This window comes from Panthera onca, chromosome C1 (assembly GCF_046562875.1).
Source record: "Panthera onca isolate mPanOnc1 chromosome C1, mPanOnc1 haplotype 2, whole genome shotgun sequence".
In the NCBI taxonomy this organism is placed as follows: Eukaryota; Metazoa; Chordata; class Mammalia; order Carnivora; family Felidae; genus Panthera; species Panthera onca.
Genome location: NC_138346.1, coordinates 206,207,380 through 206,220,905, shown reverse-complemented (window position 1 = coordinate 206,220,905; position 13,526 = coordinate 206,207,380). Strand labels below are relative to the sequence as shown.

Below are 13,526 nucleotides of genomic sequence, written 5' to 3'. Positions count from 1 at the left end.
AGAGAAGGAAGCAGAAACTTAAATTTCATGCTTTATATATACTGAAAACAAAAACAAAAACAAAAAACAGGTTCTAAGAGATACATGGTCTTAGTTAGGCCTAAGCTCATAAGCCTGAAGGCCTTTCAACAATAATTATACTTCACCATCTGCCCTAATTAGGACTAGTAGTATCAAGGATGTATCAGGATCCAAAGATAGAATTTCTGGGCAATACAAACCGATTTTGTCAAATACATCTAGCTAAGCACTCAGCATAAAAGACACAATTTCAGAATACTTAGCAAACGTTTAAAAACCTGAGGTCAGATAAATGCAGAGGTACCACACATGGTATAAGTAAAAAAGAACTGAAGAGGACCAAGCCGGAAAAGCACTAACAGGGAATGGTGGCTAAACTGGACAGTACTACCATAAAAATACTTATTTGTAACTGAAACATTGATACAGTAGCCCAGACAAAACAATTCTGATAAGAGAATGCAGTACACTGATTATCTGATTTTTATAATTCAGGTTATATTCTAGTGTTCACTTACAGGAGTTAAATCTTTTTCAGTACTTGAATAAGTTCATATAAACAATTCTATCACGAGACACTCAAATTAATCCATGCATGTGCATGTAAGAATTTGTTAAGAACAAAGACTAATGGGTGTAATGACAGGTAATTATGTCAAAATCAGGTAAGAGCCATAGTAAGCATAATTTGGGATCTAATTTTAATTATGTTTGAACGAAGTAGGAAATTTCCATTTCCAGAAAGTACTGGAAACATCAATGAATATGCCATGAAATCTGAATCTACAAAGTAAATATGACTTATGCCAGGTGCCTTTACCAGGTCTAAGTATGTACAGATTTCAAGCGAGCTGCATAAAATATAAAGATGTGAGAAACATTACTAAATAGATAACAACATTTGAGAGGAAAAAACGTTTTGAAAAAGGTAACATGAGCTGTTAGTCCCAGATAAAGAGTTGGTTTATCACCTATGTGCAAGCTCCCAAGGCAACCTTAAAAATTATTATTTGGCTCACTGGCTATAACTAAGACAGATACTGTTCACAAATATTTATCCAAGTATATTGAGTCCTCAACGGATTTATTATACTTATAAATGCTTAACACACTTGATAAATTATTCTCTAATATACTCATGTTTACACTACCTGGAAGGACTATGGTACAGCAGAAAAGAGAGGCAGATTAGAAGACAAAAGAACTGTGGACTTCTGAGTTCAACTCTGCTAATTGTAAGCAAAGTTACTGTGAGCCAGTCTCTTAACATTGTTGAACTTAGGCTTTCTCATATATTAAATGCTGGTCCTACCTACAAAGTTATTATGAGGATCAGAGACATACGGGATATATAAGGACCTTAAAAACTAGGTAAGGTGGGGCACCTGGGTGGCTCAATCAGTCGGTTGGGTGTCCAACTTCTACTCAGGTCATTATCTCACAGCTCATGGGTTCAAGCCCCGCATCGGGCTCTGTGGTGTCAGCACAGAGTCCACTTCAGCTCCTCTGCCCCTTTCTCTCTCTGCCCCTCCCCTACTCTTCTCTCTCAAAAATTAATAAACATTAAAAAACAAACAAACAGGTAAGTGATCATCAGTAACAAAAAAGAAAAAGAACTTTTTAAAAAGTGGTATCTATAATGGTATAATTACCCTTAAATACTTCATGTCCTTTGTATGTGTGTGAAAAACAATACAATTGTGAAATGTATCGCATCCTTCAGAAGATGTGCCATATATAATGAATGATTTATTTATTTACTAAACACAAACAAAACCCAGGATCCTGTATTATGAGCTAAGGAGGACATATTTAACGAAAAACGAAGCCTGTTAAAAGACAAACAATCCTGACTGGAAGAGGAACTTCCAGGTTGAAAGAGGAATTTTAAGGTACAATGTGTTCAGGGCTCAGGGTCCAAAAATATCACAACTCAAATGAAGCATCAAAATTTGGCATCGATAAACTAGTAAGCTACAGATTTTTTTTTCTGACGAATTTAAGTTTAAACTTTTTTACTGACTATCATGTATTTCTCTTAAATGTATTAAATAAGAAGTCATACCCATCTCTGCTTTAGAATTTAGTACACATCGCTCTTATCTCCTTCAGAGACTGTTAACCTCAAACTCCTCTGCTTAACTGGATTAATCAAGGAAAACAGGACCAATATTCATCCTACCCAGTTTTGAAGAAAGATAGGCAAGTGTTCCTTTAAGGACGGAAGGATGATATAAACTCAGAAAACCTCTTTACACCCCTAGGATTTTTATAATAGCTCAGCTAAATAAATGTGAAATTACTAGTCTACGCCCACGGCCTCTCTCTCAATACATTTCCTTTGGGGCACTTTCTGTGATGTCTACCCAGATTACTATTAAAATGAGCATCACAATTCCTAAGTAATTTGACTTTTATTTATTTATTTTAATGTTTTATTTATTTTTTGAGAGAAAGGGAATGGGCAGAAGAGGGGCGGGGGGGAAGGGGGACAGAGGATATGAAGCAGGCTCTGCACTGACAGGCTGACAGCAACGAGCCTGATGTAGGGCTCGTACTCTCAAATTGTGAGATCATGACCTGAGTGTAAGTCAGATGCTCAACTTCGTCTGAGCCATCCAGGTGCCCCTAAGTAATCTGACTTTTAAAAAACTACAGAGAGGATACTGCCTGAGTGCTTCTAATGGATATGTACGTTACTATCCATAAAAAGACCTTTATGTTGGAAGATTTTATGTAACTGCATATGACATGTTAAAACAATTGCTATGCATTCAACATATTTTATAACCCCTCTTTTGCAGGAAAGTTCATACTAGGAGTCATAGTTACTTCAGCCACACCATGAACCATACCTAGTAGATCGCAAGATCTTTGGGTGGTAATCATTTATAAGTCAATTGGGAAGCTGGGAAAAATGATTAGAGGAAGTTCCGAACCAAAAACTATGAACAGCAGGGCTGCTGCTTTTTCCCAAACAGCATCATTAACTGTTCCTTTATATGTTAGACATCTACATCCTATGAAACTCCCATCTGAATCTACAACAACATACTAAGGGAAGCAGCACAAATTAAGCAAAGAATGTTTGTTAGCTATGGGAGATGCTGGAAAAGTAATTACTTGCATTAAGGCTTAACATATCAGTATTACTCTGATGGGTCTCAATTTTGCTTAAAAATTAGCTTGTGGCACATGACAGAGCTATTTAAAGAAAGTGAAATAACTAAAACTGACTTTTTTGGAGACATTACAAATTCTTGATAATGGCTCATTTCCAATCACATTACTTTGAATGCACCAAATAACTCATTTATATGATACAAGTAAGCATGTAGATTAGTGGGCAAACATACATTGTGATAGTTTCAAAATTCATTTTCTAATTTCAGTGTTTTAAAAGAAATGGAGCTTATTCTCAATTCACAGTATTTCCTTTTAGCTATACCTAATTCTATAGCGAGGTGGTGATAAAAAGGGACAGCACACGCTGCAAGAGGAGGCGCAACAAATCATACCTTCTGTGAAGGACATACGAACAACACAGAGTAGGTATGATAAGGACAGATGCTGTTAACCAGAGAGAAATCAAAACAGCACCGACGTTATTTCCAATGTGTGGCAAAACGAAGATATAAATCAAAACCGAAACTAAAACACAAATAAACGCTAACAGAAACACAACTTTAAATCACCAAAAACGGAAATGCTGAAAAATAAAGCATCAAATGGTTTCTAGAAAGCTGCTTTCTAAGACTTTCTGGTGAAAGACTTTCTGGTGAAAGACTTTCACTCTTTAGAAAAAAATTTTAATTTAGTATTTACAGAAAATAAAGATTCAATTTCAATCCTGTGTGAGAACAGAATATCACACACAGAGATACCTTTAAGATGTTGATGCTCACTAAAGACTATGCTTCAAATTACGGATATTTTCTGTAGGTTTTGCAAAGCCTCCAACACATTGTAGGCACTGAGGTATTTTCAATTAGTGTCTGGCTGCAGGCAAACAACAAATAATTCAAATCTCTACCAAGTGGCAGTAGTTTCTGATGATACAGTCTTATTTCGAAACAGGTTTCAAAAGTTGCCATTCCAGAAATAAAAAGGTGATGGGGAAATACAAAGTGTCACCTTAAATAAAAATATTTTTACAAACATAAAATAAAGTTGTCTTAACAAGGTGATCTGCAAGTGAATATCAAACCCCCAGCTCCTCCCCAAGTTTCAATGAAGCGCTCTCAATACCATTCCAACGTGGGGGGAAAAAAAGGTATTCACATCATCGGCAACTTTCCCCCATGCTTTCTGCAAGTCTACAAAGCATGGAGTAGGCACAGCCTGCCGCATCCTGCACAGGGCAGTGTCCCAGCATAACTCCACTGGTGATGTCACTTCTACCGCTGAAGAGCCTGCTACTGGGGGTGTAAAGGCAACCTGCAGTTTACGAATACTGCACTCTTTTGTACGTGTCATTTGTTCATATTTTGACTTCACAACCTACAGTAAGTGAGAAGAACAAAACAGAAAATATCGTAACACCAGAGACTCTTGTTAAAAAAAAAAAAAGAAAAAAAAAAAAAAAAGATTCAGCGCACCCCAAGAGGCAGGCTCTTCAGGGGTGGGTGCGACATCGCCAGTGGAGCGCAAGCTGGGGCTTTGCTCTGTTCCAGAATTGGCGATCCATGCCTGCTCTGCGCTTTGCAAATCTGTAGAAACAAAGACAAAGAGATGACCATTAGCTGAATGTCATCAGAGATCTCAACTGTATCAGGGCACCTCAAAACAAAACAGAAATCCTATTTAAGTTCGGCTCTATTTTTAATCCATCTGCAGTTCATTTCAATGGAAAAACATATGAAAAAAAAATCGAGACCAAATTAATGCAGACCAACTTCTCTCAAGTAAAAATGACTCAAATGTATTCTTTATTTGCTTTAATGTTAGTATGGAAAAAAGGAGAGTCTTCACCTCTTCCACTTCTTGGTTAGAAGAATCAATGAAAAAAAGCCGTTCTCTTGCTGTGAGACAAGATGTCATGAAGTCTACGACAGTTTGTAACTAACTGGGTTGTAGGAAACTTGCACTTACAGGTACACCTCTTCCACCAGGGGTTTGCCTTCCAAAATCTGCAAAGGCTGGAGTAAAATCTGGTCCTCGAGGCAAAATCCGAGGATCCAGAGTTCGCATTGGCAATTTGGGTTGGTTGATCTGCACGAAGAAGCAAAGGAAAGCTTAACACAAGTTCCAAAGCGTTCAGTGCCAAAAAGGCAAAAACCTAGACAGAAAAGATGGATCAGCTAAAATGATAAGCACTGGCTTTCTGAGCGAGCGAAGTCCTATGTGAACCATGGTCCCTCCTCCAGACTAGCCTTAGAGCCCTTAGGTCAGCAATCGCTTTCTGGTGCCCTGGGACTGATTAGGCCTAAAAATTCCCGAGGGGAGGCTAAACACAATCAGTAGACTGGCTTACCAGACACTCAGGACCAGCAGAATGGCACAAGAAGAGCTATGAGAACCAATGAACTAGGAGCAAATTTGGGGATTTTTTTCCAGGATATTCACCAGGACATCATAGCAACTTATCTAGAGGAATCCTGCCATAGCTCATTTTGATTTTCTTGCTGTTGCCTTACAGTTAGTAAAGTATGTATTTTGAGTGACAGTAAGTCTCTAAAGGAGATATTTTTCATGTGTGAACACCATTTAAAATCTCACTTGGTTTGCCTTATTAATTGGAGGTATAGACATATAATGTGACTACAGACTAAAAAAGCTAAGTAGCTCAGGGAGAGATCAACTAATAAACGGATGCAGTCAGAAAACTATTAGGAAGACAAGAAGAGATATTTCCTAGAGGATAATCTAATTTAAGTGTATATAAAACCTCCCCTTGTAAAGTCTCAAATGAGCGCTACCAAATAAGTACCTAAGAGAGATTTAGATACCAAGAGAAATAAGAAAACCTATTGCTTTAAAAGAGGAAACTAATACAAATATGGTCTGGATAAGCAGCTGCTGGGAATCTCAAAAAGAGGGAGATCTCCTTCTGTAAGATAGTTACCATCTACACGTCACTAAAGATTAATAGTTTCTTTTTAAAACAAAAGTATTTTATTTTTTTTAAATTTTTTATTTAAAAAAAATTTTTTTTTACATTTATTTATTTTTGAGAAACAGAGTGAGACAAAGTGTGAGCAGGGGAGGGGCAGAGAGAGGACACACAGAATCTGAAGCAGGCTCCAGGCTCTGAGCAAGCGGTCAGCACAGAGCCTGATGCGGGGCTCGAACCCACAGACTGTGAGATCATGACCTGAGCCGAAGTCGGACGCTCAACCGACTGAGCTACCCAGGCGCCCCAAAACAAAAGTATTTTAAGCTTGGTCACCAGCACTGGTCACCAGCACTGGTTCATCATTGACATATATATATATATATATATATATATATATATATATATATACACACACACACACACAGACAGACACACACACGCGCGCGCGCGTGTGTGTGTAGTTACTTGGGCAGATACGCATCTGGCTCTACTCTTTTTAATTTAATAAAGACAAAATAAACACTGTACTAATTTCCTGTATGCACCATTAGGATCAGATGTTAAAAGAAAGGGTGCCTATTTATTTGTCAAAAGTGAAGATGAATCACTGTAAGTATGTATTAGGGAAATTCTGAGATACAATCTGACCTGTCCTCAATGCCATTCTAATTCTATACTGAAATTTTAGAATAGTGAAGAAAGAGCTCCATATCACTTTAGCCATAGTAGCCCAACAGACAAACGTTTTTCACCATATCACTAGGCAACAACTGGAATAAGCAGACAATCAATTTTAAAACTTCACCACTCAAATATGGGCCAAACCCCAAGGTTACAGCAATCTATAGTAAACCTCAAATCCAACAGCACTATGTAGGAAAACTGTAATACATGAACATATATTAGAATTCAAATACATTCAGTCTAACAATTCCTAAAAATTGCTCATACTTCATATATTTGTACTGATAAAACCAGTTCCCACCAGAAAGACATAGCTTTCTCTGAGTATGTTGCTTACTTTGTCCAGAACCACATCACTGATGGGAGGCAGGCCCTCTGGTTTCTGTATACAGGCTGGCATGAACTGAAAGTCCAGCAAAAACTCCCTGTCATACTGCTTCTTGCCCTCAGTATCAGCAGGCTTCCAGGAATCTAGAAAAAGGGATGTAGGCAGACAAGTGTCTATAGGGTCATTATATGTATAACCAGTAAGAGTACAAATTAGATTACAGTACTGACTTTACTTTGTCACAGACAAACACAAAGCAAACACTGAGCTACAGTCACAAAATGTCATGTAAAAATTTCAAACTGCCATTTGTTCCTTTATCCCTTCTGGATACCTTTGGATAGTAAACTGATTATTACAGAAACCACTTAATATAAACTACCAAGCCCTTCGGTATCTCAGAAACAAGGAATCTAATAATACCCTTTGGTTTCATATAAAAGGATTCCTTGGTTGTTCACTTGGAAATATTTTGGGGGGAAAAGGCAAAGGACACAAAACAAACACAAATAACTTATTTAAGATTCTGAAACGGCTAAGCAGTTAAATACATTTTTTTCCCCCGACAATGGTTTATTCTATTTTGGAAGTATAGTTGACTTACAATATTGTATTCATCTCAGGTACACAAGACAGTGGCTCGACAATTCTATACATTACTAAAGGCTCACCACAGTAGGTGTAGTTAAGCATCCTGTCACCGTATGAAGTTAATGTAATCTTATGGACTATATTCCCTGTGCTGTACTTTTCATCCCTGTGACTTATTCATTTTGCAACTGGGAGTCTGACCTTCTTCATCTGTTCACCATTCTTGCCAACCCCTCATCAACCTCCCCTCTGGCAATCACAGGTTGTTCTCTGTATTTATCAGTCTATTTGTTTTTCTATTTGTTTGTTTTTTAGAGTCCACATATGAAGTGAAATCGTATGGTATTTGTCTTTTTCTGTCTGACTTATTTCACTACGCAAAATACCCTCCAGGACCATCCATGTTGGTGCAAATGGCAAGATTTCATTCTTTTTTTTTACAGTTGAGTAATGCTTCAGAGTGTGTGTATACACACATGCATGCACATACTCATGTATACACACACATCTTTGTCATCCATTCCTTTATCAGTGGACACACAGGTTGCTTACATATCTTGGCCATTGTAAACAATGCTGCAATAAACATGAGGGTGCATGTATCTTTTTGAATTTCTATTTTTGTTCTCCTTGGGTAAATACCCAAAAGTAGAATTACTAACTCATATGGTATTTCTATTTTTAATTTTTTGAGAAACGCCCATACTGTTTTCTATAGTAGCTACAATGGCAATGGTTTTATTCCCACCAGTAGTGCATGGGGGTTCCCTCTTCATAACCTCACCAACACTGTTACTTATCTCTTGCTTTTGATGCTAGTCATTCTGACTGGTGTGAGGTGGTATCTCATCGTGGTTTTGATTCGTAGTTCCCTGGTAATTAGTGATGTTGAGCATCTTCTCATGTGTCTATTCAAGTCCTCTGCCCATTTTTGAACTTGGATTATTTGGGGTTTGTTTTGTGGAGTTGTATGAGTTCTTTATGTATTTTGGATAATAACCCCTTAGCACTGCTGACTACAGTTTACTGTGAAGAAAATAATGTACTTGCTTGCTGAGACAAAACTGGGAAGGCACATATTCTTCAAAAATCCTGACACACTCTTGATTTTTTATAAGTTGCATTTATTGAAGTAATCTCTACATTCAATGTGGGGATTGAACTCAGGACACCGAGATCAAGAGTCGCATGCTCTCTTGACCAAGCCAGTCAGGCACTCCTCAGAGTTAATACGTTTAATATTAATTTTAAATTAGTTTTTTGCCATAGCGTTACTTTGTTACTATGACTATTGTTACAGCTATCATTTCTCATAATCCTAATTTCATTATATAAAGTTGGAGAATTTCTTGAAATTTTTGTTGGATCATAAAAGCAAGTCACAGCATTTTTCTTTTAATTAACAAAACTTTCATCAAACCCATGCCCCAGATCACTTCATGATAATATTACTTTACATCAGTGGTTTTTAAGGTGGAGGTGATAGACTCATGATGGCCTGTGAGAACACTGCAGATATTTTCAACCAAATCCTCATTACCTTATTGTATTCATTAAAAGGCAGACAGTTTATTGGGATCTAAATTTTATTTCCATTTAAAAAATTTTTTCAATGTTTATTTATTTTTGAGAGAGAGACAGAGCATGAATGGGAGAGAGGAGGAGGGAGAGGGGGACATAGAACCCAAAGCAGGCTCCAGGCTCTGAGCTGTCAGCACGGAGCCTGATGCGGGGCTCAAACCCACAAACTGCAAGATCATAACCTGAGTCAAAGTCAGATGCTTAACTGACCAAGCCACACAGGGGCCCCTGAGATCTAAATTTTAAACTGCCCTTTTTCTAGTTATTGCTAGTGTATGTTACAGAGGCAAAAGGCAGTTTAGTGTTTCAATACAGTTGGGGTCTATAGTTGTGCACTTCTTCCTTGCCAAATAGAAGGATAAGAATATAACTGACAGGGGGTGCCTGGCTGGCTCAGTTCGTAGAGCATGCGACTTCCGATCTTGGGGGAGGCAGTTTGAGCCCCACACTGGGCATAGAGGTTACTAAAAATACACTCCCCCCCCCACCCCCAGAGATATAGCTGACATGGTCCTAAACATGATAAGCGTCTCAATTTCCTGAAGGACTGTTGGTAGCCACAAGTACTTCGTGATATGATACAAGCCTAGATTTTCAGAAGTAATTTCAGTACATTGAATCCTTAAAGTTAAAAAAAAAACTTACTATAGCATGGCCTTACAATTTTATAAAACCCACTAGCAGCAGTTTACTGGTAGTGAAAAGACCAGTATATTAAGGTGGTATCAATAATCAGTGACTTTCAAACATTTTTGACTACAACTCACAATAAGAAATATAATGACTTTATGACCCAGAACAAATACATATATAAAAGATACAAAAGTTTCTTAAAACACTGTCTACCCTTACTCCAGTAATGCACTGACATTTTTTTACCGTTCTCCATTTTATTTAAAAAATTTTTGTAAGTTTATTTATTTATTTTGAGAGAGAAAGCACGAATGGGGGGGAGGGCAGAGAGAGAGGAGAGATAGAGAGAAGCCCAAGCAAGCTGCACACTGTCAGTGCAGAGCCCGACGTGGGTCCCGGACCCATGAACTATGAGGTCATGACCTGAGCCAAAGTTGGACACTCAACTGAGTGAGCCACCAAGGTGCGCCTCTGTTCTCTATTGTAACAAATGCTGGTTGTATCTCACTAATTTCACAACCTATTAAAAGGATTAAAAACAGCAGTTTGAAAAACACTGTCTATGGATTATTTTTGAGGTCTGACATTTTACAATCCAACCCTACCTCACACAGAAGTCACTCAGATTTGGCTAAGAAAAACTGCACTCATCCCAAACTTTCTATCAAATGAACCACCCTGCCCCACATATCCATGCAAACCTCTCTATTAATCTCAAAGTCAACCGCAGTTCACATATACTGGGATAGAGGTTTTGTATTTGGACAGTACCTAAAGATGAAACACCCTCTGAGACATAGCATGGATTTCACAGGGCACAGCACCGCAGGTACATAGGAACTGCTTCTGATTATCACAGTTCCGTTCTACAGAGTGATTTCTGTCAACAAATTTCTGTTGTGAAATTAATTTAGTGAATTATAACCAACATTGTTAAATTCTTTTTTTCTTTTCTTCCCCTTAAGTAGACTCCATGCGCAATGTGGGGCTTGAACTTATTATGACCGAGACTCCTATGATCAAGAGTCGCATGCTCTCCTGACTGAGCTGGCCAGGGACCCTGTAACCCAACATTTTTTTTTTTCTTTTTAACTTTTTTTTTTTAATGTTTATTTATTTTTGAGACAGAGAGAGACAGAGCATGAACGGGGGAGGGGCAGAGAGAGAGGGAGACACAGAACCAGAAGCAGGCTCCAGGCTCTGAGCCATCAGCCCAGAGCCCGACGCGGGGCTCGAACTCACGGACCGCGAGATCGTGACCTGAGCTGAAGTCGGATGCTTAACCGACTTGAGCCACCCAGGCGCCCCTAACCCAACATTTTTAAAAGAAGAGAATACAGTAAAAAATGTCAGTGCATTGCATGTAGTAAGGGTTAAGTGATTAAGGCTTGTGAAATGATGAACACAATATAGCACCGAAATAGTCCTTCCAAGTAAACTAAATAAAATTCAATTTCTCTTGTTGAGTCCCACCAGACTAGCACCGACTGAAATCCTCTGCCAGCAGCTCTTCCGATGCCAGTAAAGCAGAATACCAGCATCAGATATCACTTCCGCCCACACAGAACTCTGGATTTGCTAGTCACTAACTTATGCCTGCTAATCTATTCTGTAAATATTACTCTGTGACGAGACTCTTCCTTCCATCCAATATTTCTCCACAGGAGCCAACACTTCTGTAAGGTGAATAGATAAGACACACATAGGAAGGTGGGGGGGGGGGGGATGGGATAGACTTACCTGGTTTGAATGAGAATGTCACCCCTTCACCAGAACTATCAGTGGAGCCTGAATTAGCATCTACTCCTTCACCCTCAGAAATACTCTCAGCACCATTACGTACAGGCTCAGCTTCTTCTCCATTTTCTTCCACAGTTTTTACTTTTTTTAGGTCGGAGGGTTCTCTTCCAGGATGAAACCCTTGGCTCATTTTATCCTGTTCAGATTCAAGTACTTTGTCGCCTGAAAGCTCCTCTTCAGCTTTAGGCTAAAGCATAAGTGAGCACAGAGGTTACATCATTTTTATCATGTAAATATGCATGAAGACCTACACGTATCCCCTCAAAAGGCAGGGGAAAACATGTCACTCAAAAAAAGGATGTCTGTGTTCAGCACATGGCACTAGAATGCTAGGTTTATTTAAAACACTTTTCTCATTTCATCTCTTGGGATACCGAAGACAAGTCATATGGCTACTGAAATGCTTTAACATGACTAATGAAATCTAAATGTACCAAAGGTTAGAATGGAAAGAACTGTTAATCCTAGTACTTGATGGACACGAAAGAGTCCTAGTCAGAAATCTAAATCAAGCACTCCTACCTCTGCCATTAATGCTCAACAAATATAAAAAGAAACACTAGAGGGTATTTTTTGTGCTGCCCTCTTGATGCTAAATGGAGATTTTGATGACTAGAGCATCTGGGCCCCCAAAAGCTGATTATCCCTCATTTTACAAGGAAGCCACCTGTTAGTTAAAATCTATTTTTGTTTGCTTGTTCTCAGAATTCTCTATGGTTGTGACCTTATTCAAATTACATATGGAAAAGTGCTTGGCACATATTCCTCTACAGAGAAATCTGGGTTCTAGTGCATCTTACTTTTAAAAAGCAAAATGGAATGGAGGTTATTCACCAGATTTTTGACCACCATAGTTTCAGATATCAAAGAAAAATTAATTTCTTGAGGGCTATATATGAACCGTCAAAACTCCCTGAGGCAAAGTTCTCTATGAACTTTAAGTTCTTCTTTATCATGAAAGGTAAGTACTCTAAAAACAATTCTTTGGAACAAACACTCAGAGGAAGTAGGCATTCTAACTGACAGATTCACGCCAGAAGAGCCAAAAATAGAAGCTCTGTTGAATTCATTCAACAGAGAACTGTATGAAGGAATGTCATTTACGTAGGGGCACCTGGGAGGTTCAGTCCATTGAGCGTCCAACTCTTGATTTAGGCTCAGGTCATGATCTCACAGTTTGTGGGTTTAAGCCCCGCATCAGGCTCTGCTCTGAAAGTGTGGGGCCTGCTTGAAATTATCTGTATTGCCCTCTTTGCCCCTCCCAAACTCATGTGCGTACTCTCTCTCAAAAACAAACATTAAAATTTTTTTTAAAAAATGTCATATACATAAGCAAGTGGTTACCCTAATTGCTTTATAAAATTGTTTTTTCAAAAAATTAAGGAGTTACAAATCCTACTTTGTTATATAAACGAAATATCTTAACAGGTATAATACTAATAAATTTTCTTCTAAACTACATCGGATCATGGGAAAAGACTACATTTTCAAATGCTGTAAATAGAAACAGATGGTTTTTCGGATTTGCTTCTATAACGAAAACAAAAAGTTCATGCAAACATGCACACACACACATACACCTATGTGCACGTTTGCTTTCCCCCACTCCCCTAAAAGGAAAACATTGTATGGAAAAAATCAAAAGAAAGATGTAAAAATTTCAAGAAGACAAAAGCTGAAATGATTTCAGATCATGTAAAATGAAGAAAAATGTTATTTTAGAGAAAAAAAAATATATTATGTCCTCTACTCTGTACCTAAAATCAACAAGAGAAAATCTGTTGGCTATAAAGCAGAGAATGTATTACTTGGAAAGTTAATTTCTAACTAGAA

General features: G+C 38.1%; 1 protein-coding gene across 29 annotated transcripts in view; it reads right to left on the bottom strand.

The window, feature by feature from the left end:
* The window catches only part of EIF4G3 (eukaryotic translation initiation factor 4 gamma 3), a 314,094-nt gene that overhangs the window by 71,749 nt on the left and 228,819 nt on the right, over positions 1–13,526 (bottom strand). For 21 of the 29 annotated variants that reach the window (XM_078452254.2, XM_060626696.3, XM_060626691.3 and 18 more), the window contains 4 exons: positions 11,634–11,880; positions 7,098–7,231; positions 5,113–5,232; positions 4,620–4,730 (listed from right to left, as the gene is read on the bottom strand). In XM_078452254.2, the coding sequence (XP_078308380.2) occupies positions 4,620–4,730; positions 5,113–5,232; positions 7,098–7,231; positions 11,634–11,880 (612 nt within the window). The remainder of the gene's footprint in view (positions 1–4,619; positions 4,731–5,112; positions 5,233–7,097; positions 7,232–11,633; positions 11,881–13,526) is intronic. The other 8 variants (XM_078452266.2, XM_078452251.2, XM_078452262.2 and 5 more) reach the window with 1 other exon arrangement.